The sequence below is a fragment of the Sorex araneus genome, chromosome 3 (genome assembly GCF_027595985.1).
Source record: "Sorex araneus isolate mSorAra2 chromosome 3, mSorAra2.pri, whole genome shotgun sequence".
Lineage (NCBI taxonomy): Eukaryota > Metazoa > Chordata > Mammalia > Eulipotyphla > Soricidae > Sorex > Sorex araneus.
In genome coordinates, this window is record NC_073304.1 from 26,114,076 (window position 1) to 26,140,872 (window position 26,797).

The 26,797-nt window shown below is 44.5% G+C and overlaps 1 protein-coding gene across 2 annotated transcripts in view; it reads left to right on the plus strand.

The window, feature by feature from the left end:
- The window catches only part of NEK9 (NIMA related kinase 9), a 46,537-nt gene that overhangs the window by 7,942 nt on the left and 11,798 nt on the right, over window positions 1-26,797 (plus strand). For both annotated transcript variants that reach the window (XM_055130215.1, XM_055130216.1), the window contains 11 exons: window positions 2,273-2,404; window positions 5,408-5,518; window positions 8,828-8,892; window positions 11,225-11,275; window positions 11,717-11,909; window positions 14,782-14,926; window positions 16,597-16,797; window positions 16,970-17,016; window positions 19,943-20,098; window positions 22,009-22,117; window positions 23,117-23,278. In XM_055130215.1, the coding sequence (XP_054986190.1) occupies window positions 2,273-2,404; window positions 5,408-5,518; window positions 8,828-8,892; window positions 11,225-11,275; window positions 11,717-11,909; window positions 14,782-14,926; window positions 16,597-16,797; window positions 16,970-17,016; window positions 19,943-20,098; window positions 22,009-22,117; window positions 23,117-23,278 (1,372 nt within the window). The remainder of the gene's footprint in view (window positions 1-2,272; window positions 2,405-5,407; window positions 5,519-8,827; window positions 8,893-11,224; window positions 11,276-11,716; window positions 11,910-14,781; window positions 14,927-16,596; window positions 16,798-16,969; window positions 17,017-19,942; window positions 20,099-22,008; window positions 22,118-23,116; window positions 23,279-26,797) is intronic.

The window sequence follows — 26,797 nt, forward strand, 5'->3', positions numbered from 1 at the left end:
TCTTACACACACTTTATTTTTTTCCATATTCTTGTAAGTTCTGCATATTTCTACAGGAGTCTCTTTCTTGTCCGTCACTAATCAGCACTTTACATGTCCAGGGATTCTTTTGAGAGTCATTGCATTATGCTCTGACCTCATAGCCCTTTTGAACACTAAAAATTTTTCTGACAGCAACAAAGTCTTTACTGCTTTGGGTTTTTTTTTTTTGGTTTTTTTTTTTTTTTTTGCTCTTTTTACTATATTGTTTTACTATGTTTACTGTTTTTAGTCCTTACTAGAATCTTTAGTAGATTTCACTTTATCAGATTTATTGTTTAGATTAGAATGTTTGACTTTGATTTTTGCATTTCCCATAAAATATTCTGAGGCCAGGGCCAGGGAGAGGAAGTCCTCTCTTCCAAAGAACGCCACTGCCCAGAGACCCGTCTTCGTACAGGTCTGAGTTCCTGGCTCCCTTCGATGTGAGCAACCTTGTACAGGCCACACTTTTCCTTTAAGACAGTGACGCCATCCCTTTAGGAATTCTCAACCCAGTTATTACTGTTCTCATTTCACAGTGCTCAATCCTTAAAAAAACATGAAAATACAAATTGATTTTGTCTTTTTCTTTTTTTTTTTCTTTTTTAATTTTTAAACTAACGCCAAGATATGCCTGCAAGCTCTTTTGAGAGACCCCAGTATGTTGATGACCAGGATTGGGGTCTGCTTTAGGAACTGACTCAGCTATCTTGTATAGTGATTCCAAATTGAGCTCAAGAAATCATCCTGCCCTTTATGGATCTTTCTTCTTGGAAATAACCTTTTTAAGTATTTTTTAAAAATCAAGACAAAAAAATATTGAATGATAAAATATAGAAATCCATAAATTTGCAATACATGTAAACCAGCTGAAAGTGTCTTTCCCTTGCCAGTTAAAGATAATTCTAGTGGTTTGGGGGCAGTTTTGGCTACAGCCAGCGATGCTCAGGGGTTACTCCTGGCTCTGCACTCAGGAATTACTTCTCGCTTTGCTCAGAAGACCATATACAGTATCAGGAATCAAACGTGGATTGGCTGCATGGAAGGCAAGTGTCCCATTCACTGTACAATTGCTCCGGCCCTAGATGACTCTAGTGGTTTCATTTGAACTTCTGGGGAGAGGCATGACCTCCATTCTGAGCGTTTATATTTCCAAGCCTTTTTGGGGTTAGAAAATTTTTGCAAGTTCACTAGCCATGTTATTATTACAAATATCAAATCGATAACTTTTAAAGTTTTATTTGGGGGGGGGGCTGGAGTGATAGCACAGCAGGTAAGGCATTTGCCTTGCATGCAGCCAGCCCGGGTTCAATTCCCAGCACCCCATATGGTCCACCAGGAGTAATTCCTGAGTGCAAAGCCAGGAGTAACCCCTGTGCATAGCCAGATGTGACCCAAAAAGGGGGGAAAAAAAAAGTTGCATGTGGGACTGGGGAGATAGTACAGCATGTAGGGTGCTTGCTTTATACTTGGTCAACCCATATTCAGTCCCTGGCACCTACCTGAGTCCCACCAGTAGTGATCCCTGAGTCCAGAGCTGGGATCAAACCCTGAGCACAGCTTAGTGAGGCCTACAAATAAAGTTTCCTGTACTAATGTGTTTCAGTTAGAATTCTGGACCTTTTGTTCAGTTACCATCTCCTTGCTTCTTGTGTTTCATTTTTGCTCCGGCTGTTTTTGTTAGTTGGAGGGAGTGCTATATATCAGTTTATGGGTTAGCTTTTACTAAGTGCCTTCTTTCTCTAGACTTTTCAATGGGCCTTGAACACATAACGCTCTCTGACCAGGAATCACAGAGATGCTGTGACGCTCTCATTACCACAGAGATTGTCCTGTAGATTTGGCCCAAGAGATTTTATATGAATACACTTTCCTCCATACTGGCATCATCCAGTAGGATGCCCATCATTTGGGGTTTGTGTTTTGGTTTTTTTTTTTCCGCTTTTTGGGTCACACCTGGCGATGCACAGGGATTATTCCTGGCTCTGCACTCAGGAGTTACTCCTGGCGGTGCTCAGGGGACTATATGGGATGCTGGGAATTGAACCTGTGTCAGCCACATGCAATCCCTACCCACTGTGCTATCGCTCCAGGCCCAGGATGCCATCATTTGGGAGATGCTGGTGAATTTTTTGATGATTGTAACTAGTTCCTGAAAAGAATTATTTTGGTTGTTGAAATATCAATATAGTAATCATTCTTTGTTTCAGAATGGAGATTATTCTTTGTTTTTTGTTTGTTTATTTTTCAGCTTGTAGGAACTCCATATTACATGTCTCCAGAGCTCTGCCAAGGAGTAAAATATAGTTTCAAGTCTGATATCTGGGCAGTGGGCTGTGTCATTTTTGAACTGCTTACACTAAAGAGAACATTTGATGCTACAGTAAGTTGATACATGTATGTTATCCTTGCAAATGTTGTAGCTTACTTGAGAGAATCAACTTCATATATCCTTAAACATCTGATTTCTTGAACAGCAAACAGTAGGTAATACTGTTTAGTCACTTAGTAGGGCACTATTGCATGGAATAAATCAGATATGTCTCCATTGTTAATTCTTCACTGGAATAATTGTAATCAAATAGTTGAGTACTGTACTTGAATTTGAATACTATGTAATTTAAAACTCAGTCAACAGTTGACTATCTGATACACCAGTTTGGATAAGCCATTTTATTTTATATTTCTGCTATGTTATTTTTCTCAATGCTAAGGCAAGTCATATAATACCCATTTAAGTGGCTTAATCTCTTTTTGAAAAATTACTTGGGGGTTGGGGGGTAAGGGGTTGGGCCACACACAACTGGCAGTACCTGGGCCTATTTCTGATTCTGTTCACAGGTCGCTCCTACCCTAGTTGTGTTCAAGGATTACACCTAGGACTCAAGCACTCGAAACTGCTTGAACACTTTAACTATGTTCAAAAGCCCTACGCTTTTAATCTTACTGTCACTTTTTAAAAAAAAAAACCACAGTTGGGGGCTGGAGCAATAGCACAGTGGGTAGGGCGTTTGCCTTGCATGCGGCCGATCCGGGTTCTATTTCCAGCATCCCATATGTTCCCCCAAGCACCGCCAGGAGTAACTCCTGAGTGCAGAGCCAGGAATAACCCCTGTGCATTGCCAGGTGTAACCCAAAAAGCAAAGATTTTAAGAAACCACAATTTTATTATTATTATTATTGTTATTGTTATTGTTATTTTGGTTTGGGGGCCACACCCAGTGTTTCTTAGGTTTCATTCGTAACTCTGCTCAGGAATCACTTCTGGCAGTGCTTAGTGCCAGGGATCAAGTCTAGGATGGACACTTCACCCCTATCCTGTCCTATCTCTCCAGCCTAATTATTACTGTCTTATGGCCCACATTCCTTTAAGTCCTTTCCCCCCCCCCCCCGTTCTTATGTAACACCAAGTCTAAGGCAATGCTTCTCAAATTTTTATATAGATAGATAAAAATCACCTGGGTATCTGTTAAAATGTAGATTGTTGGGGCCAGAGTGATAGTACAGAAGGTAAGGCTTTTATTTATCTTGCATGTGGCCAACTGGGTTTCATCCCCGGCCCGCCATATGGTCCCCTGAGCCTGCTAGGAGTGAGCCCTGAGTGCAGAGCCACAAATAAGCCCTGAGCATTTTCCATGTGTGGTTCCAAAATTAAAAAAAAAAAAAAACAAACCATGGATTCTGTTTTAGTAGGTCTGGGATGAGACCTAATATTCCTTATTTCTAATTAACTCTCAGTTGATGCTGATGTTGCTAGCCTACGGCCACAGATTGATTTCCAAGAGTGCTTCTAGCATACTTGTAAACCAGCATGAGAATTTAGGCAAATCACTTCATCACTTTGGTCTTATATTTCATTCTAATAGAAAAAATATGTGTGTCCCTCTCATTGAGATGTGTTAGGGAAATTTTGTTAGTTTATTTTGAGGGGCCACACATGGCATTGCTCAGGGCTTACTTCTGGCTGTGGAGACCATACACAGGGAACCACGCACAGTGCCAGAAATTAAATCAGGGTCAGCTGAATACATAGTAAATGCCTTAATCTCTATATTATCTTTTCAGCCTGCCTTAGACATAATTTTTCTCTTTTTTGGCCAGTCCACCCCCACCACCTCCTTCAGAGATAATTTATATGAAACAAGCAAACGTAAGATGATACATATTTGCCTTGGCCTTTCGTGTGACTTCTTTCTTTCTCCCCCCCTCTAAATCTTAAAATGTTATCTAGTTTAATCTAATTCTCCTAAGTATCACTATATCACTGTCATCCCGTTGCTCATCTATTTGCTCAAGCGGGCACCAGTAATATCTCCATTATGAGATTTATTACTGTTTTTTGGTGTATAGAATACACCACGGATAGCTTGCCAGGCTTTGCATGCAGGCGGGATACTCTTGGTAGCTTGCTGGGCTCTCCGAAAGGGACAGAGAAATCGAACCCGGGCTTCCTAAGTATATTGGAAGGAAAACAAATTTTGGAATTAGACTAATTTTGGAATCAGTATGAGTTTTTACTTTGTAATCTTGGGCAACAAACTTTATCTCTCCAAATTGAATTGATCTTCCTTACATCCTGTTTATAAGGATTAAAAAAGATCTTATGTGTATTTGTTTCTAGTACAGGGCTCTCAGTAAAGATGATCAGTGCCATCTTCGTTTTATTTTTCCTTGTCTGTTGCAGCAGATTATATCTTGCCTGACCATTATTAGGATACCTAAATTAGGAGACAAATTGTTGATGATGGAGATAGTTAAAGCCAAGTAACGTGGTTCACTTTGCTTTTTCCCCCCTTGAGATTCAGTTCGATTAGCATATACATTGACTATCATGCTATTGGCTTTATTTCCATGTTGGCTCCATTCCATTTGTTAGCAGCAGTACATTCCTGTCCCTCCCTTCCTTTCTTTCTCTTCCCTTCCCTCCTCCCTTTTTGACTTCCCTCCCTCCGTTCCTCCCAGGACTCCATACATAAAAGGCCGGCACTTTACCTCTGAGTACATCCCCAGCCCCCTTAACTGTTTCTTGTTGCTGCACAATAGTAGTTATAAAACTAAGTAATATCCAGTGCAGAACAGTCATCATGTCTTTATTTTATTTATTATTTTTTCTTTTTGGGTCACACCCGGAGATGCACAGGGGTAACTCCTGGCTCTGCACTCAGAAATTACTCCTGGCTGTGCTCGGGGGACCATACGGGATGCTGGGATTTGAACTCGGGTTGGCCGAGGGCAAGGCAAACGCCGTACCTGCTATGCTATCACTCCAGCCCCCAAGTCATCATCATGTCTTTAACTCAGTCGCAGAATGCTCAGAGCTCCTATCAGCAGACTATCATACCATCTCCATGTAACAAACAACAGTGCAATTGCCGTTTTCCCATAGAATCCACTTAATCTGTGTGTGAAGATTGTACAAGGAATTCGGGCCATGGAAGTTGATTCTAGCCAGTATTCTTTGGAACTGATCCAAATGGTTCATGTGTGCCTCGACCAGGTAAGTGTGACTTATATATGGATGTTAGTTTAATGTTTTCTCTTCTAGCTGTAGTGTTTAGTGTATGGCAAGGATCAGCTTGCATAAACCCACCTTCACTTCCTTCTGGTAGGATATATTTGAGGTTGTACCCAGAAGAATGGGTACTAGATATTCATGTAAATACTAGAAATTCAGTCAACAAATGATTTATTCTGGGGGCCAGAGGAGATAATACAGTGGGTAAGGCACTGCCTTGCATGCGGCTGACCTAGGTTTGATCCCTGGCATTTCATTTGGTCCCCCTAGCCCTGCCAGGAGTAGTTTCCTGAGTGCAGAGTCAGGAGTAACCCTTGAGCACTGCTGGGTATGGCCCCCCAAACAAACAAAAAAACACAAATGATTTATTCTGCTCTATTTTTACTTCATTATTTTATGAGTATTTTGCTCTCTGATTATTGTTTTATGACAGTTTCTGTCAAATGGTTGTATAAAATTATAACCAAAAGTAATCTAGAGTTCCTAATGTGCAAAATATATAGCCCTAGGGGCTGGAGTGATAGCACAGTGGGTAGGGCGTTTGCCTTGCACGTGGCCGACCCGGGTTTGATTCCCAGCATCCCATATGGTCCCCTGAGCACGGCCAGAGGTAATTCCTGAGTGCAGAGCCAGGAGTGACCCCTGAGCATCGCTGGGTGTGACCGAAAAAGCAAATATATATATATATATATATATATATATATATATATATATATATTCCTAAAATCTAAGTTGTTCTGCAGTGGAGCTCTTGATCAGTATTATTCAGAGTATAGTCCATGAGTCATAGGTAATTGAATTGCCAAAGAGTCAGAGTATTTTACTAGAAATGAGGATTCCTGGGCCTCACCGCAGATCAGCTAAGTTGGATCAAAAGCAAATCTTTGGATAAAGTTCAGAAATGTGATGTAACAGTGGTGATTCTTGGGATTGTTATCAGAGCTATCGTATGGCAAGTAAGGCACTTGCCTTACACATATCCGCCCCCTTTTTGAAATTTGATAGTAACTACCCTAACTGAACACATGGAGAAGGTGCAGCATTCTCTTTCTTCTTTTAGTTTCCCTTTGGGGAGGGCATTGGGTGGGGGGGGGTTGGATACCGGGAGGTGCTGAGGGCTACTCCTGGCTCAGTGCTAAGGAGTCACTACCAGCAGTGTTTGGGTGACCAAATGGCTCTGGGGATCAAATCTAGGCCCCAGACATGCAAAACATGCTCTTAACTTATTGAGCTTTTTCGACCAGAGGAAGCTCCATTTTTCTCATTGTACAAGTATAAATGTAAATGAGATAACACAGAACATGGAATCTGACAATAAGAAACTAGGAGTCTGGAAACAATCCAAGTGCTCAAGAACAGATGAGTGAATAAAGAAACTATGGCATATGTACACAGTAGAATACTACTTGGTTATAAGGAAAGATGAAATTGTGCCCATTTGGTGCCACATGGATGGAACTGAAGACTCACCCTGAGTGAAGCTAGTCATAAGGAAAGGGACCGGCAGAATGATCTCTCATATGTCTCTCCCATGGGGGCTATGAAGAAACATTGTAGGGGAATGACAGTTGTCCAGAGGCAACAGAAACAGGACCAACCATCCCTAGGACAGGATGGGGAGGGGGGACACTGAGAAAGCGGTAGAAGAGGTCATCACCCTGGGGGGTGTTGAGCTGGAGTGTGTCAGGTATAAAACCCTATCAGTGACAGTGTTATACACCAGAGTGCCTAAAATTTAAAAGTTTAAGTGCCTGCCATAGAGACAGGTATGGTGGGGCTGTGGTGGAAGGAAGTGGACACTGGTGATGGGATTGATGTTGCAATGTTGTATGCCTGAAACTCAGTGACTTTCAAATCATGGTGCCTTAAGAACAAATTAGGGACTGGAGCAGTAGCACAGCAGGTAGGGCATTTGCCTTGCATTTGCCTGGGGCTCGATCCCAGGCATCCCATATGGTCCCTGAGCACCATGAGGAATAATTCCTGCATGCAGAACCAGGAGTAACCCCTGAGAATCACCCAGTGTGGCCCCAAAAGTAAACCAAAAGGTGAATGAAAAATTTTGGTTAAAAATTAAAAATAAATAAATAAATAAATAAAAATTTTTAATTAGGTGCTAGAGTGATAGCACAGTGGGTAGGGCATTTACCTTGCACGCGGCCAACCCGGGTTCGATTCCCAGCATCCCATATGGTCACCCGAGCACAGCCAGGGGTAGTTCCTGAGTGCAAAACCAGAAACAACTCCTGAGCATTGCTGGGTGTGACCCAAAAAGCCAAAAAAAAATTTTTTTTTAATTAAAAAGTAACAGTTTGGGAATTCAGAGAGGTTGTTCAATGGGTAGACGCACATCCCACGGTTCCCAAGCACTTTCAGCAAGTTACCCTGTAGTGCAGGGCTGGGATGGCCCCTAAGCACTACCAGTTGTGATTCAAACCAAAAATTAAAAGGAATTAGGCCCTAGGCTGGAGAAATAGCATACCAATTAAGGAAAGGTGCTTTGCTTGTGCTAGTAGCCAAGTTCGAACCCTGGCACCGCATGGTGGCTGCCTGCAGCATCTCCAGGTAGAGCCCTAGAGATCCCGAGCACCGTGCTGTCAAGGCCCAGGCAGCCCCACATCCTCACACCCTGGCACGGAGTCACTGTCCTGTGGCCGAGAATGAAGGGGAGTTGCTACTGAATCCCCTGAGCACTGCTTTGGGAGCACCCTCCTTCACCCAAAATGATATTTTTTTTTAAAAAAAGGATAATTTTGTGATGATTTTTTTCCTCTGTTTTGGGGCCACACCCAGCTCTGCTCAGGGCTTGCTCCTGATCTGTGCTCAAGAACCCCTCCTGGTGGTACTCAGGGGACCATATGGGTTGGCCTTGTGCAAGGCAAGTGCTTTGCCCACTATACTGTGTCTCCAGCCCCTGTGATGATGGCCTTTTCTGTTTCGAGGGCCACACCCAACAGTGCTCAGGGCTTACTCCTGACCCTGTGTGGTAATGGGGATTGAAACAGGGTCAGTGGATGGCAAGGACCTTGCTTTAGGGTGGTCTTTGACTAATTAACCTGTAACCATCTCGTGGGGGGGTTGGGGGACACACCTCACGGTGCTCAGGCCTCACTAGGGGCTCTGCACTCAGGGATTAAACCTGGGTCAGCCATGTACAAGGCAAAACATCCTGCCCACTAGACTACCTCTAGCCCTTAACCTACAGCCTTTCAGAAAAAGTTAAATGCCTCTTTACATCAACTTTTGCTTGTTCCCGTTATATGAAAACTAACTCCATTTGTACCTTTTTAGGATCCTGAACAGAGACCCACTGCGGATGAACTTCTGGATCGCCCCCTTCTCAGGAAGCGCAGGAGGTGAAGTCCAGAGAGGGTGTTCCATTGTCCTTTCATAGCTGACTGGCTCTTGGCACCTAGTCAGTGCCCTGCAAGAGAGGGTGGTGTTTCCTGACGTGGCTGTGGAGCACTGCTTCCTTACCCGCGCTTTCCTTTCATTCCTTGAGGGTGGCGCCTGACCTTTGCCTCAAACCACTGCTTCCCGGTATGGAAGAAAAGGCCCTCCAGGGAGTGCTGGAACAATCCTGGGGGTAGAGTCTCAGATTGTGGGTGCTTTCTGTTCCTGTAGAAGTGCCCATCTGAAAAGGGGGTACAGACCGAAGAAGTTTGAGAGCCTTTGTTCTAAATGTATACTCAGGACCTGAGGGCCCCATGCTCGCTGCTTCCCCCATCTGTGCATTTTCGTCTGAATTGAAGCATTAACACGCGCTAATTTAGAGTGGGCTTCTGGACTCAGACACCCGTAGGCCCTGGAGTGAAGCTGGATTGATGATGACTGACAACTTCAAGTTTCTTTTCTTTTTTATTTCTTTTTCGTTTGTTTGGGGGCCATACCCAGCTATGCTCAGGCATTACTCCTGGCTGTACACTCAGGGATCACTCCTGGCGTGCTTGGGGAGCATATGGGATGCCATATGGGATGCCGGGACTATTGCTCCGGCTCCCAACACAGTTTATTTTCTATGCCAAGCTCTTTGCTGAGATTTAGTCTGTTTAGAGGTAGGAAGGTCATTCGTTCCCCACTTCCAGCCCTAATTTAAAGGAAGAGCTGTCGTCTGTCCTTAGAAACATTCTAGTTGGTTTCATCCTATTATACTTTTTGGGGTGGGGGGGGAGGTGGTCACACTTATTGGTGCTCAGGGGTCTGTATGTAACGCCAGGATTCAAACTGGGGCCAACTTAAATATTTCTGTTTTAATTTTAGTTGCAGTTTTTATTACGGCCATTACAGTTGACGTGTAGTTCTGTTAGAGTCTTGTGCGTGGATAGAAACGTGACAGGGCTTTTAGAAACAGGGATGCTGAGTCCCATATGAGTAGTGGTTCTAGACTTGAATTTTCAGTTGCAACATTTTAGGAGTGTTCAAACTCATCAGTGCCCAAGTACCAGCCCAGAAATGCAGCCGTATTTGATGTGGTAGATTGCGAGCTCGAGGGCAGGCCATGGGAGTGGGCTGAGGGAAGGAAAAGAACCAAAAGCAGCAGGGCACCCTGGCTGCCAAGTGAAGGAGTGAGTGCCGCACTCAAGAGAGCGGAAAAACTGGAATCTGTGAGAGGGCAGGTGATGTGATGTGCCTTGGGGGGCTCTATTGGGCAGTGCTGGCTGTGCCAGTGTCTGTCAGAAAGGAAGTAGCCGAGTTGGGTCACACCTGGCGATGCACAGGGGTTACTCCTGGCTCTTGCACTCAGGAATTACTCCTGGGGGTGTTCAGGGATGCTGGAAATCGAACCCGGGTTGGCCGTGTGCAAGGCAAATGCCCCAGCTGCTGTGCTATCGCTCCAGCCCCTTGTTTCTTTTTTAAACAACTTTTGTTTGGACGGCATATTTAGCTCTTTTGGAACTGCACTTGTCTCCCTTGAAAAGGTGTAAGATTTATACGATCTGAAGAGAAACCAGAGTTGCTCCTTTGAGTTTGAGATCTAAGACTGCTGCAGTTACATCACGGTATTCAATAATGAAATAGTGTTTGTTACTGTCATTCCCATTCCTTTTTTATTTAGAATCAAAGTTGCATTTCAAATATCTTGAAACCAAACAAAGATAAAAAGATAATGAGCTGAGATTTTAAGATAAAGATGTTGAGAAATAGGTGAGTATTTCATGTACAGGGCTCCATGCAAATAGAAAGATGTTGGCTTTGGGTGCCAGGGGCCAGATGAGATGGAGACATCCAGCAGGGACTTTAAAATGTTCTTCAGTGCTCCTGGAGGGCATGTTTGCATGTGGAGCCCAGGTTTGATCCCTGCACTGCATGGTTTTCTAAGCATTGCCGAAAGTGATCTTTGTGTTCCCCCACCCCCCTTCCACAGCTCCCCACCCACTGCCCACCTGCGTTTGGCACCTGTATCACAAAACAAGGAAAAGAGATCATTGAAGCTCTCTGTTCCAGCCTAAAACCTTTCTTAGAGGTTAAACAAAGCATCCCCCAGTCCATTGGCTCCTTATATGTAGCGAATTATTGGATTCATGTCTGTTTAACTGCTTGGATTATATTAACATCTTTTCCTAAAAGTATTTTAGTATTGTAGGAGCCATTGAGGATTTTACTAGAGGATAAAATCTGTAATTGTAGGCAAGGGACACTGCAGTACAGAAATATAACATTTCACTTGTGTATCTTTTCTTTTGGTAGAGAGATGGAGGAAAAAGTCACGCTACTTAATGCACCGACCAAGAGACCAAGGTAAAGCTCCAGAGACTCTTGAAATGACTAGATCTGGAATTGCCACCAGGGGTCTTCCTTTCTTAGGCTTATGTATTGTTTGATCCCAGTAATTGTCCCTGGCTTCCATTCAGAAGCCAAGGTCTGTTTAAATGTCAGATAGTTATTTCTGAGAAGAAGAAAGCTGTAATTTCACTCTCGTGTGAAAGTGGACATTATTACCATGATGAACGTTGAAAAGGGAGGTGTTATGGATCGACCGGAATCTGATCTGGCTGAATTCAGATGCAACCCCGAGGCAGGAATTGCAGTCTGCCATGATAGAGGGTTGAAATAAGTTGTCGGCTAAGAGCATATTTTCTCATACCATAATTGGCAGTTCTTCTCGGGGAAGAGACGGAGCCTTTTCCTTTGCTACAGTTTTCATGTTCAATGTGCCTTTGTTCTGGGGGTTGTTGGCAGGTCAAGCACTGTGACTGAAGCACCCATTGCTGTGGTCACATCACGGACCAGTGAAGTCTACGTTTGGGGTGGTGGAAAATCCACTCCCCAGAAACTGGACGTCATCAAGAGTGGCTGCAGTGCCCGTCAGGTGTGCGCAGGGAACACTCACTTTGCTGTGGTGACAGTGGAGAAGGAACTCTACACCTGGGTGGTAAGTGGAAATGAAGTGCTTTAGGGCCTTGCTCTTAGCCCTGTCATCGTTGACTGGGCTCATAACACCAGTATTTTGTGAGTTAAACATGGGCCACAGAAGCAGAGAGATGAATGATAAGAATATAATCCCTTTAGAGATTAGGATTTTGTTGCTTACTTCGCTTACTTATTCCCAATGCCTGGTTGCCTAGAAATGTTTATTTTTTATTTTGGGGGGGCCACACCCAGTGATGCTCAGGTGCTACTCTTGGCTCTACACTCAGGAATTACTCCTAGCAGTGCTTGGGGACCATATGGGATGCCAGGAATCAAACCTGGTCAGCTGCATGCAAGATAAGCGCCCTAACCCCCTACCCGCAGTGCTATCTCTGCAGCCCCTTGAACTGTATTTTTAAATAAATGAGAAGAGAGGAAGAAAAAAACCCTAGGTCCAAACTCAGGAGATTTGACTCTCCCAATGTACATGGGTGATTTCAGAAAGTCACTTGGTTTATTTTGTTATTACCATGAAATTCAGAGTAGCCTGTTTCTATGTATGAACTATTGTTGGAAGCAAATAAAATGTTGTGTCATACAAGCAAAATTCCAAGATCTCTACCAGTATCAAAGCTGTCTATCAAATCAAATTTTCTTTTGTTCCCTTTAGGTTCCACCCATTCACTTTTTTTTTTCTTTTTGGGTCACACCCGGCGATGCACAGGGGTTACTCCTGGTTCTACACTCAGGAATTACCCCTGGCGGTGCTCAGGGGACCATATGGGATGCTGGGATTCGAACCCAGGTTGGCCGCGTGCAAGGCAAACGCCCTACCTGCTGTGCTATCGCTCCAGCCCCTCCATTCACTTTCTTGAACAGAACTGCCTGCTTTTGCTGTTTTCTGAACTCCCAATGCTTTTTTTTTTTTTTCCATTGCTTTTTATTTTCCTTCAGTGCATTATCTGTCCCTGCCACTAACTTGTTTTCTGTTTTTATGGGAGGCCACACCGGTGGTGCTCAGGGCTTACTCCTGGTTCTGCACCCAGGAATCATTCCTGGCGGGGCTTGTAGGACCATAATGTTGTGCCGAAGATTGAACCCACTGTAGTATTTCTCTCTCCCTTCCACTCACTTAAAACTACTCTTGACAAAATGACCTATTAATTGTGGCAGTGAAACAGATGATTTTTTTTTCCTGGTTTGACCTCCCAAAAGCACTTGGGAGTTTTTGGCCACACCTTCTGTCCTGAAGTTGTCTTCCCTCTGCTTTCTCTCCTTCCTCTTGTGTCTACTCAGCTCTCTTCAGACGGTTTTTCCTTTACCTAGTCTTTTCGTCAGCCAGTGTTTCCAAAGGGAGCCCTGTCACTGGAACCGTCCAGACATGTAGTACTAGCCAGGAGGCTGCTCTTCCTCTCTGTTCACATAAAATATTTCTGGAGGTGGGGGTGGGCTGAGTACTACTCCTTTCCTGAAAAGGTGGTCCTAGGCCAAGTAAAGCTTGGGAACTCACTCTTCCCTTCCCAAGGGTGCTCCTTGGCCTCGAGTTTTCAGACACCTGCTCCGTGAAGTCAGGCTTTACCCCGACCCTGGTGTGGCAGAGTTTCCATTCCTTAGTGGAATGGAAAAAGTTGGAGTGGCTTGGCCACTGCTGGAGTGTTGACTTGCTCCCTAGAGCCCTTAAAGAAGTAGCCCCTGGGCAACTGCCAGAAAAAAAGGAGGAGGGATTAGTTCTTTCAAAACGGGGTGGCTGCCGAAATCACACACGTGGTAGAATGCATGACTAGCATGTATAGGATCCTCAGGTCTATCCTCCGCACTGCATGGCCCCTCAGTTCGGCCAGGGCTGCCCTTGTAGCCCCTGAATACCACTAGTGGAGTATCACCAAGAGTGACGCCAGGCACCCTCCTCCCCCGCGCCCTTCCCCCCAGCATTGTTTTAATAGGGTATTTAAGCAAACCTGTACTTGAGAATTTTCAGTTCAGTCATTGATTATGTTGACTCTCTGCCTTAATGACTGTTGGAAAGTCACTTAGGAGTCAGCCTCACTGCTGTATAGCAGCATCTTTACCGTAGCTAGATTCTTTATAAATTGCATATGTCAGGGAAACCAACCAAAATTTATGAAATGCCAAGTAATTATTTTCAGCAGCTGTACAACTGTAGAATGTAGCTTCTTAAACTATGGACCACGACCCATGGAGTTGCACAACTTAATGTGGAGATTGAAAAAAAAAAGAATCTTTAAAATTTGCTTTAGGGATAGAGATTGCAGCAGATAGAGCACTTATCTTAGCTGGGCCCAGGTTTGATCCCCAGCACCCATATGGTCCCCTGAGCCCCACCAGGAGTGATTTACTGAGTGCAGAGCCAGGAATCAGCCCTGAGCTAGGTGTGGCCCAGAAACCAAAATAAATAAATAAGTTTATCTGTAAGTGTCTAACTTATATATCCAGGATCATGTGCAATTTCTGGGTGAACAGGATTAAGTGGGAAGAGTTAAGTAGTCCTGCAGTAGAAAAGTTAAACTATAGACTTATTTTCACCATCACCCAAAATTAAATGTATAGTTTATTTTATACTTGAAAGAGAAAGACCAAATTGGAAGTGTGTCCCTTTTAGAGCTGATGGGTATCAATCTAAACAGTTCTTAAAATAATACCTTTTGGGCCCTGGAGATAGCTCAGCGGTAGTCCCTTGCACCAAGGGCCTGCACCACATCCTTGGATTCTTGTATTCCAACTCTTTGGCCCAGGTAGCTGAGAATTGCCAGGTATGGCCCCTGCGTCCCCTGAGGACTGTGCAGGAGCACCTCCCAGTGGGCAGGGAAGTGGGGGGCAAGAGGTAGTTACTGTATGAAAAGTCAAAACTTCACAAGACTTTTTTTATTTCACAGAACATGCAGGGCGGTACCAAACTCCATGGTCAGCTGGGCCATGGGGACAAGGCCTCTTACAGACAACCAAAGCATGTGGAAAAGTTGCAAGGCAAAGCTATCCGTCAGGTGTCGTGTGGCGACGATTTCACTGTCTGTGTGACAGGTGAGTCATCTCCAGAGAGCATCTAAGTACATTCATTGTGGGGCGCTGCACTTAGCGTGGATATTTTTAGTTGGGATTTCACAGCCAATATAACATAACAAGATTCCCTATTTATTATAGCATTAGGTAAGAAAGGACAGGATAGCTGGGTAATGGGAAAGTGGTACTCTAAGGAGGGCAAGGCACAGTCAACTGCCAGGATGAGGGTTGGTGATGTATAACACTAAGTTGGGAATCAAGAGCTAAAATGTAGGAGCTGGAGCAATAGTACAGGGGGTAGGGCGTTTGCCTTGCACGCAGCCAACCTGGGTTGATTCCCAGCATTCCATATGGTCCCCTGAGCACTGCCAGGGGTAATTCCTGAGTGCAGAGCCAGGAGTGACCCCTCTGCATTGCCGGATATGACCCAAAAAGCCAAAAAAAAAAAAAAAAGAGCTAAAATGTAGGACTTGAGGATAGTAGAGCAAGTAAGGTGCTCACCTTGCACACAGCTGACCTGGATTTGATCTCTGGCACCCGCTGTGGTCCCCTGAGCACCACCAGGAGTAATACCCCAGTGTGGAGCCAGGAGTAAGTCAGCCCTGTTCACCACTGGGTGTGACCCAAAAACAGAAAAATAGCTAAAACTTAGTTTTGTTGGTCTCACTGCTCTTGGGTTTCTTGGTATGTTTATTCTGTGTAAAATAAAGATGACCCCAGTAAATTTATTTTTTCTTATGGGAGAGATCAAGCCTGAGGCCACTGGAACAAAAATGGGCCCAGGAGGAAAACTGGGAGAGGCTCGGTGAGGTTTGAATTCTGTGTAATTCTGCTGTGATTATTAGGCCTTAAAGAGAGCGGGACATCCCGCCCCCTAGGCACTTCGGTTCATGTGTTGTAAGAACGCAGAGGGGAGCCGGTGTCTGATGCTGTGCGCACAGTGACAGCCCAGGGAAGGCATAAGGATCCTCATCTGTCTGTCTCAGCCCTGTGCTGGACATCCAGCTGTGAGCCCGCTCTCTAAGCTGGCGCATCCTGGACCCCAGGGGCTGTCCATGTTAGCGCAGGTTAAACACTGAGGACAAGCTAGCAGCTGCCAGGACAGATGTTTATGTTGCTGGTAGTCAGGTAAATTGGGGAGCAAGGGAGGTAGACCTGAGAAAAGAATGTTTCCACCTCCCTGCTTGACCCACTATAGCCACCAGCGCTCAGGGCAATTCCTGGCCTGGGTCAGGTGAGTTCCAGTCTGTCATCTCTCCCTCAGAAGAGAAAAGAATGTTAGGGGGAAGGGGGAAGGGAGAAAGTGAAGCTAGATAATTTTTATTAAAATTTATTTAGAAAGATGTGAAGGGGAAGGAAAATGTGTTCAAGGGAGCACAGGCAGGAAGGAGACGAGCAAGTGAGATTTACATCAAGGAGATTTATATCAAGGGAGAAAACAATTGAAGAGCAAGCCAGTTGTTAAGCTTTTTAATATAATATAATACTACTAGTTTCGTAAAGCTTAGAACTGTACATTTGACTTCTAAGTAGACTCAACTCCAAGTGGGGAGAGTCTGGCCTTTGTCTTTCACTAATCATTGCATGTGATTGACCTGATTGGCTTAGACCGTCCTGATTCCAGTCCTGCCGACCTTCGGACTGTACAGAGTATTTCGTTCCTTTCATGGATCTTTCCCTTCCTGTTGCAGATGAAGGTCAGATCTATGCCTTTGGATCAGATTATTACGGCTGCATGGGAGTGGACAAGGTTGCTGGCGCTGAAGTACTGGAACCCATGCAGTTGAACTTCTTCCTGAACAATCCAGTGGAGCAGGTCTCCTGTGGTGATAATCACGTGGTGGTTCTGACTCGGAACAAAGAAGTCTATTCTTGGGGCTGTGGGGAATATGGTAGGTGTGAACTTGTCTCTGTACTTATTCTGAGGCTACAGACTCGTGTGCATCTGAACACACCAGACAGTCTCTACTTTAGAAGTGAGTGCCCTTTAGTAAGGACAGTCTCAGGACTGTCACTGGAACAGAGGCCCTCATTTTACTAACCTCTTTCTTCTGTGTGTCTCAGGACGACTGGGTTTGGATTCAGAAGAGGACTATTATACACCACAGAAGGTAAAATCCAAACCCACTTTCTCCTGATGCCGACAGGTATCCTTCAGTGACACGTTCTCTTTCCTAACTTCTCATACCGAGGGTTTTCTTTCTAAAATACTCAAGATTCCTGATTTAGCAGCACTGTATAGTCTTGTCATCTAAGGCATCAAAAGCTGTGAGGGCCAAAGCGACAGCTCAGTGGGCTGGAGCACATGTTTTGTGTACAGGAGGCTCAGGTTTAATCCTCAGCACAGCATGGTCCTCTGAGCACTGCCAGAAGTGACCATCCCCTGCCCCCAGCACTGCCAGGCATGTCCCCCAAAAAGCACAACAGGGACTGGAGCAGTAGTACAGCGGGTAGGGTGAGTCTTGCAAGCAGCCAACCCAGGTTTGATCTCTGAGCACCACCCGGAATGATTCCTGAATGCGAAGCCAGGAATAACCCCTGGCATCACCAAGTGTGGCCCCAAAACCAAAACCCAGCAAGAGTTTCAGTTGAACAGGCCATTTTTCCTTCTTCAGTTGAGCACCAGATGAAATAGTTGCTTATATTTAGGGTCATCGTGCACAAAGCACCTGATTCCTCTGATTCCTCTCAGTAATACTAGCTGGCCCAGGATCAGACCACTGAGGAGAGCATGGGCACCTCTTTCTCACCCCCACTGTGGGCACAGGCTCAGCTGCTGGATGGTGACTGTGATCAACTGCTGCTCAGTTTATATTTATATTTATATTTATATTTATATTTATATTTATATTTATATTTATTGGACTGAAGCGATAATACAGCAGGTAGGGCGTTTGCCTTGCACGCAGCCAACCCAGGTTCGATTCCTCCATCCCCTCTCCAACAGCCCAGCTAGCTACCAATAGTATTCTACCCGCACGGTAGAGCCAGGCAAGCTGCCTGTGGCGTATCTGATGTGCCAAAAACAGTAACAACAAGTCTCACAATGGAGACGTTACTGGTGCCCACTTGAGCAAATCGATTACAGTGCTATTTTATCTAGTTGATTTTGGGGCCACACCCAGTGGTGCTCAGGGATCACTCCAGATGGTTTTGGGGAACTATACAGGTAGCAGGGATCAAACCCAGTCAGTGCATGCAGGAAAACCACCTTATCTGCTGTATTATATCTCCGGTCCTGTTTATTTACATTTTAAAAATTGAACCAATGGGCGGGAGCAATAGTATAGCGGGGAGGACATTTTTCTTGCACATGGCCAACCTGGGTTCAATCCCCAGCATCCCATATGGTTCCCCGAGCACCACCAAGAGTAATTACTGAGTGCAGAATCAGGAGTAACTCCTGAGCATTACCGGGTGTGACCCATAATGCAAAAATATAAAAATTGAACCAAGAGAGATAGTACACTGGCTAGGTCACTTGTGGCTGACCTGGGTTTGATTCTTGGCACCTCATGGTCCCTGAGTCCACAGGAGTGATCCCTGAGTATACAGAGGAGTAAAGCCCTATGCACCACCAGGTGTAGGGGGGCTCCCTCCCCAAAAAAGTATATTTTGAACCAGGAATGTAAAGGTAGTAAAGCACATGCTTCACATGTTGGAATACCTAGGTTGGCTCTCTGGCACCACACACAAGTTATTTGTGGGATTGTTCTGGTGGACTCGTACTGTTCATCTCCTGAAAAGGCTGTAGTAGAAACTCGTTAATGGTGGAGTGGGGAGCTGCAGTTTCGTGCCATATCCAGTGGTGCTCGGGGCTTATTCTTTTTGTTTGTTTTGGGCCATACCCAGCTATGCTCAAAGGTTACCACTGACTCCACACTCAGGAATTACTCCTGGTGGTACTTGGGGAACCATATGAGATGCCAGGGATCAAACCCGGGTCAGCCACTTGCTAGGCAAACGCCCTGACCCACCATACTGTCGCTCCAACCCCTCAGGGCTTATTCTTGACTCTGTTCTTGCGTCACTCCTGTGATTCTGGAGGACTCTATATGGTGCCATAGATTAAACAAGGACCAGCCATGTGCAAGGCAAGCACCTTACCCTCGTACTCTCCCTGGCACCTGTTGTAGAGTTGAGGTTTGAGCTCTCAGGTTTCATAGATACTCATCATGAAGCCCCACCGTCCATTCTGCAGCTCTGTCTCTAGTTAGCTGCAAAGCCATGGCTACTATAGCTGCACTGTCCCTCTACTCTTGTTTTTACTTGGGGGCAACACCCAGTGATGCTCAGGTGTTTCTCTTGGCTCTGCACTCAGGAATTACTCCTGGCAGACTCAAGGGACCATATGGGATGCTGGGGATCGAACCTGGGTCAGCTGCATTTAAGGCATGCACTCTCCCTGCTGTACCATCTCTTCTGTTCCTGTCACTCCACTTATGATATCATCTAGGACCCCAAAGAGCTGCTGTTTTTTATTGCTGTTGTTTTTCTGAAACCATCATTAGGCCTTCCTTCACAGAGAACAAAATTAGTAACAAATTGAAACTTCTTTCTCAACATTTCCTGAAGAGTTTGTCTAGATAAGCATTTTTTCCCTTTTTTAGAAAATTTTGATTCAATTCATTTAATTTAATTTGTTTTTGGGGGGTCACTCCAGGTGGTGCTCAAGGATTATTCCTGGCTCTGTACTCAGGAATTATCCTAGCGGTGCTCAGAGGACCATATGCCTGGGGATCGAACCCAGGTTGACTATGTACAAGGCAAACACCCTACCCATATACTATCACTCTGGCCCCTAGATAAGCATTTTCTGACAGGACTTTCTGTTCAAGTGACCTCTTTAATTTGATTAGAAAATTTGTGGTCCTTGGAATAGTGTCTTCTGAGAAGCTGAGCAACCCTGAAGAAGAGCAACCTTCCCTTTCCCGTGGTCATCCTCGAAAGTGCAGGACGTACTGCAGAACAGATTTCCATATCATCTTCCCTGATTGGGGGATTTTGTTCCTGTTTTTTTTTTTTTTTTCCTTCCAGGTGGATGTTCCCAAGGCTTTGATTATTGTCGCAGTTCAGTGTGGCTGTGATGGGACATTTCTGCTTACCCAGTCAGGCAAAGTGCTGGCCTGTGGACTCAATGAGTTTAATAAGCTCGGTCTGAATCAGTGCATGTCTGGAATCATCAACCATGAAGTAAGTGCCCCCTTGAATACCCTAAACAAACTGTCAATACTTCTCTAGTTTGAAATTTCCTCAAAATTTGATTAGTGACCATGAAATTTGACTTAAGAATAAAGTAAGCTAATAGGGCCGGAGAGATAGTACAGCAGGTAGGGCGCTTACCCTGTACGCAGCCAACCTCAATTTAATCATCAGCATATCCAGTCCCCTAGACACTGCCAGGTGTGATTCCTGAATGCTCAGCCTGGAGTACCACCAGATGTGGCCAAAAAACAACAACAACAACAAATAAGGATCCCACAGATGCTATGTTTCCCGTAAGATGCCAGTCACAAAAGAATAAATTACTGTATGATTCCAATTACATGACGTTTAAGAAAAGGCTAAGTTATGATACGGTAGTCAAAATAGTGGTTACTTCTGAGAGGAGAGAAAATGTGTTAACAGAAGAGATGGGAATTATCAAAGATGATGGAATAGTCTAAGATGTTCTGGGTGGTAGTGTCACAATTACATAAGGAAATTATTAAATGATATACTTTACAGTATATTATAAGTCAGTAACTTGATGACAACGCATCAAGTGATGATGTTCAGATTTGTTTTTCACTGAAATGGATACGAGAAAATTAGGCCAGATATGTGATGCAGATTGCCAGGAGTGCCCCCCCCCCCCGAGAAGGAAAATCAACTTTTTTATTTTCTAATTTCTGTGTCTCACCTACCTGGGGAATTTTTAAAGATTTATTCTTCCAGTCTTATTGAATGTAACTACTATTTCAAGAATGTTCTGAAATTTACCATTGATATTAAATCCCTCTTTCATGTGTTAGTTTAATGAATATTATCTTTTTCTGGAGAATGAAATGAGGGGCCAGAGAGAGAGTACGGGGTTAAGGTGCTTGCCTTGCGTGCGGCCGGCCTGGATTTGATTGCCAACACCACATGAGGTCCCCTGAACACTGTCAGGAATTCTCTGAGCAGAGCCAGGAATAAGTCCTGAAAAACAATAGAAAAGGATGGCCCAAATCCTGCAACAAAAAAGCATGAAATTAAGAGCAAGAGTTCCCTGGCTATTGAATGGGCAAGTTAAGAGTTCGTATTTGTTTGTGTGGCAGGGAGTTCTCCTGGTCATTGCTCCGGGTGAGATCCGGCCGCATAGTTCAGCATAAAGGAACCCTGAACGTGCGAAGTGTGGGTTCCATCCCTTTTGAGCTATCCCTGGGGGCCCTGTTTTAAAATTTTTTTTTCCTGTTTTAAATTTAATATGAGCAGGATTTTTTTTTTTAATGCTTATCTAAAGGATACACTTTTGTTTATTTTGGTTTGGGAACATACCTGGCTGTGCTCAGGGCTTACTCCTGGCTCTGTGCTCAGGGGTCACTCATGGCAGGACTCTGGGGACCGTAGGGGTACCAGGGATCAAATCAGGCCAACCACATGCAAGGCAAGCTCCATACCTCCTATATTATCTTTCTCGCCTCAGAACATGCTTTTTTTAATGCATTGAGAAACACTGCCCTCTGGAAGAAATCTGATCATAGTAATCTAGTTGCTTTGTACTGTGAAACAAAGTTCTCAGGATTCTCATTATTTTCCCTGCCCTTGTTAGGTATGCAGAATGTATAACCAAGATAAATGTCAGTCCTTGTTTAAAAACAGGATTTAGAGTTCATGTTCTGCATACCTGATGAAGAGCCTCTTTTTCCCAGAAAGTTTTGCTTTATACACTAAATTTTCTGGATATGTATTGAACTTATTTCTTTTAAAATTCTTGTGGAGAATAAAGCTACCTGATACCTTCTTAGTAAAATGATTTGTTTAAAAGGCCTTTTGGCCACTGTAGCCACATTTATAGCCCATTACCCCTGAAGTTTCTTTTAACCTCATGAGTCTTGGTTTCCTGCTTTACCTTGTTGCAGGCATACCATGAAGTTCCCTACACAACCTCCTTTACTCTGGCCAAACAGTTGTCCTTCTATAAAATCCGTACTGTTGCCCCAGGCAAGACTCACACAGCTGCTATTGATGGTAAGTTGATTTCCTACAGACAGCGGCCTCAGAGCCTAGGCTTTGGTTTTGTTTTTGAGGTAATGTGAATTTATAACACTATATACATTTTGGGAGTGTGGGTTCATACCTTTCCAGATGTAGTGATCATACCAGACTCACTCATTTCATTTTATTAGTGTTACCTCGTAACAGTATATAACATTCTCCTGATTGCCTCCTGGAGTCCAGTGGTGTTCTGTCTACTCTCAGCATAGTGCTTGGAGATTGCTCCTGGCAGGCCTTAGGGGACCGTGTGGTACCAGGTATTAACCTTGAACCTTCCACATGCAGCCTCCCAGTATTAGCTTATTAACAATTAGGTAGGTATTCAACTACAGGTTTTTACTAATCCTAAATGTATAATAGAAAAATACCTGAATGCCACACTTAGAACTTCAGACAACTATAGTCTGTAATTAGCACCTACTATGGGCCTGAAAGATAGAACAAGTCGGGAGGGCACTTGCCTTTCACACAGCAGCTCCAGATTCTATCCCTGGCTCCCCATATGGTCGCCCGAGCACTGCCAGGAATGTAAGTACAGAGCCAGGTCAGATGTGACCCCAAAACAAAAAATAGTACCTACTGTAAATATTTTGCGCAAATTAGTACCCATTTTTCACATTTGCGTTAGAATACTAGGGAGAAAATAGAATATTGAGTCATTGTCTGTGTCTCATCATCATCATCATCATCCCGTTGATCATCGAATTTCTCGAGCAGTCTCAGTAACGTCTCCATTCATCCTAGCCCTGAGATTTTAGAAGCCTCTCTACTCGTCCTTCCCAACGATGCCGCATTGAGGCTCTTTCAGGGTCAGGGGAATGAGACCCAGCTTGTTACTGGTTTTGGCATATGAAAATGCCTGTGTCTAATTGGTGATAATTCCAAGATACTGTAACTGCTCTCACTTAGGACCCTGTTATTAGCTTTGTAATTGTATGTCCCTTCATGCCTGTGTTTTTGTTTCTTTCTAAGAGCGAGGCCGGCTCCTGACCTTTGGCTGCAACAAGTGTGGACAGCTGGGCGTTGGCAATTACAAGAAGCGTCTGGGAATCAATCTGTTGGGAGGACCCCTCGGTGGGAAGCAGGTGATCAGGGTATCCTGTGGCGATGAGTTTACCATCGCCGCCACGGATGGTGAGTCTCACGTTGCTGTGAGTCTTCTGGACTCCATCTCGGTGCTTTGATTTTTGATTGCGGAAGAGGGCTGACTATATAACCGGATCATACATTTAGTTTTTTGTTTATATTAAGTAGCGCTGATGTTTTTTTCCATGAGTTTAACAGTGATTTTTCTAAGAAGTCAAATTTCTAGATAATAGCAAGTTATTATTCTAAGTCCTCACTTTTTTATTTTCTATTTTTCCTTTTTGTAAAATGTTGCGGGTCCTTTGGGTTGAGTCTGGTTGGGTTTAGTTCTTTGACTTTCAGGCCACAGCTAGTGGTGCTCAGGGACTGTTCCTGGCTTTGTGTTCAGGGATAACCTTGATGATGCTTGAGAGACCATATGTGACCCCAGGGATTTACATCCAGGTTAGTGGGATACAAGGCAAGTGCCTTCCCCTGGTGACCTCTGGACCCTGTTTTAAGAATTATGAAATATAGGGCTAGAATGATAGTACAGCAGGTCGTGTGTTATCCTTACACATGACCTGCCCATGTTGAATTCCCTGCACTACATTGGTCCCCAGAGTCGTACCAGGAGTGATCCCTGGGCACAGCCAGGAGTAAGCCCTGAGCACTGCCAGGTGTGGTCCAAAAACAAAACAAGAAGATGAAATACTTGCCCCGAACTATGTTGACTTTAATCAACCTCAGTTGACTAGCTAACTAGAAAAAATAATAATCAGATTTATCCTTGCCCGTGGTTTGGCATCGGTTGCACTGCGGTTACATCCTCAGGCCCTTCTGCAGTTGAACATTTGTGTCCATTGTGCCGCGCTCTCCCAGTTGGTCTGCTTAGGTCTGTTCTCTCTCCTCTTGGGACTGTTTCTTCTCCGAAGCATCTTTCTCACCATGTCTTATCATTATTGCAACTTACCCTAGTCTTTATTCCTTCCCTCTTCTGCTTTGTTTCCTTTATTCCTCTCTTCTGAATGTTTTTTCTTGTAATTCTGTATTGTGACGGATAATCACACAAAAGCTCACTTCATCTTTAAAAAACAAAAAAAAGTTTTTTTAATGCATTTTAGGCCCATGGGGCTGGAGTGATAGATAGCACAGCGGGTAGGCGTTTGCCTTGCACGTGGCCGACCCGAGTTTGATCCCCAGCATTCCATATGGTCCCCTGAGCACCGCCAGGAGTAACCCCTGTGCATCGCCAGGTGTGATCCAAAAAGCCAAAAAAAAAAAAAAAAATGCATTTTAGGCCCTGTGATTTACCGTGCTGGTAATGGATGGGTTTCCCGGTCTCATGCATACGCTGCTCTGACACCACACCTCCACTACAGGGTCTCCCTTAGCACACTTCCTCTTACTTTTCGGCATCTTTCAGCTCTCCTTGTTGTCACGCATTCTCTGAGATGTCTTTCATCTTTCATCTGGACCTGTTCACAGACATAAAGGAGTTTAAGTAACAGATAAGTGATGTTTCCTTATTTTAGAATGGAACCAGTTTTCAGATGGGCAGTGTGATCTTCCCTGACAGTCTCCACACCAGGGACTTTAAGGAGCAGGCTGTTGGCTTCATGCTGGATACATAGAAATGCTCCTTAGAAAGATGACATGTTGCTGCCTTTGTAGTGTAGCAAGTTCAGGAGCACTTAGTAACCGGGTCTTGAAGAGATAAGGTGTTTTGTTTCAGTTTGGGGTTTTGTGTCTCGGGGACGGGGGGGAGGGATGGGCACACCTACTTGTGCTCAGGGATCACTCCTGGTGGTAGTCAGGGAACCATATGGGGTGTTGGGGATCGAAACTGGGTTGACGACACATGCAAGGCAAGCATCTAACCCACTGCTGTCACTCCGGCCCCATAATTGGTTCTTAAATCTGTTAAATTCAAAAGTTTAATTTCAGAACCAGGAGTGTAGACTAGCATATTATGTCTTAATAAATGTCTCTGAACTTTTCTGAATCTTATTTGATCTTTAGTTCACATTGCAAATATAAAGTGAGTCTGTGCTGTGCTCCTGGTTCTCTTTAGGCTTTGGAAGTAAAGAATCTCAGGAGACCCTCTGAAGGACTCCTGTGCCATAGGGTAGAGGACACAGACAAATAAAATAGACCCATGCAGGCCCGTGAGTCGGGCTGTCACAGCCATGTCCAGCTCTCTGCTCTTCTCTCTCTGCCTCTTAGCTGAGTGCACTCATGGCTTTCAATCCCTGCTGTGCACGTGCTCACTTTGTATTACTACCTCTGGTTTTATATATCTTAGATGTCAAAAGATAGGGTGACTTTGGGGCACAAGTGGAGAGGGCTAGCGGTTAAGCATATTCCTTGCATGTGTAAGGCATTGAGTTTATCCATAACCCCACAAATTAAAGGTAAATAAATAAAAGAGGAGCAGCTTTATAGGTTAAATTTTCCAGATCAGTTCACTTCTTATTTCTACTTGTCATACTAGGGGTTGTTGTTTTTTTGTTGGGTTTTTTTTGGGGGGCAGGGGCCCACACCCAGTGATGCTCAGTGCTCACTCCTGGTTCTGCATTCAGTAATTATGCCTGGCAGGGCTTGGGGGACCATAAGGATACCAGGGATCAAACCAGGCTTGGCCACATGCAAGGCAAGCACCCTCCCTGCTGTATTATCACTCCAGCCTCATGTCATCCTAACTTAATCTAGTAATAGCAATTTTCATTATAAAATGTCCTGGCGTAGATAAGTTATAGGCATCTCCAATGAACAGTAGATGCTAAATTGCACGTCTGGCTTTCTGTCCACCCCTGTTTCTCCTTTCGCCTTCCCAGCTCGGTAAATGGGAGCTCCATCTTAAACCCTGCAGCCGGTGCATCAGCAGGTCCTGTTGTCTTATCTTCAGAGTTTGTCCTGCCACTTCTCACACTCCTCCAGCTCCTCTCCCTGCTCTGTCCTTGTCCCACTGTGAGAATCTGCACATGGCTCAGAGTCTGCTGCTCTGACCCTCTGATGTTTCCTGACTCTGCTGGTTAAAAAAAAAAAACAACAAGTCGTGAATTACCATAACCTACAAGCTACCTCCAGACTCTCCTCCAACCACTGTTCCCTCCTCGTCTTTGCTCTGGCTGAAGCACCTTCATGTCCCTTGTTTGTAAAGCACACATTTGCTCTTCCTCTGCCTGGAAAATCCTTCCCAAGATACCCACACTGTCTCTCCCCTCTGTGTCTGCCCCGGTGTAGGCGGTAGTTCTCTACCTACCACACCCGGAATTATAATACCCTGCTGCTACTCCTTATTTCTGCTTTGTTCTTTTGTTCGGGTTTGGGGGGAAGGGCACACCCAGCAGTACCCAGGATTATTCCTGGCTCTACACTTGGGTTACTCTTCGCAGTGCTTGGGGACCCTATTGGATGCCAGGATCAGTACCCGGGTTGACTACATGCAAGCAAGCATCTACTGTACTATCACTCTCTAGCCCCTCTTTTGTTCTTTCTACCATTACTTTGTTCCACTTTTCTTTCTGTTTTCCTCATAGCACAAAACACTGTCTGAAGTTCCACCTACCTAAATAGATGTTTCTC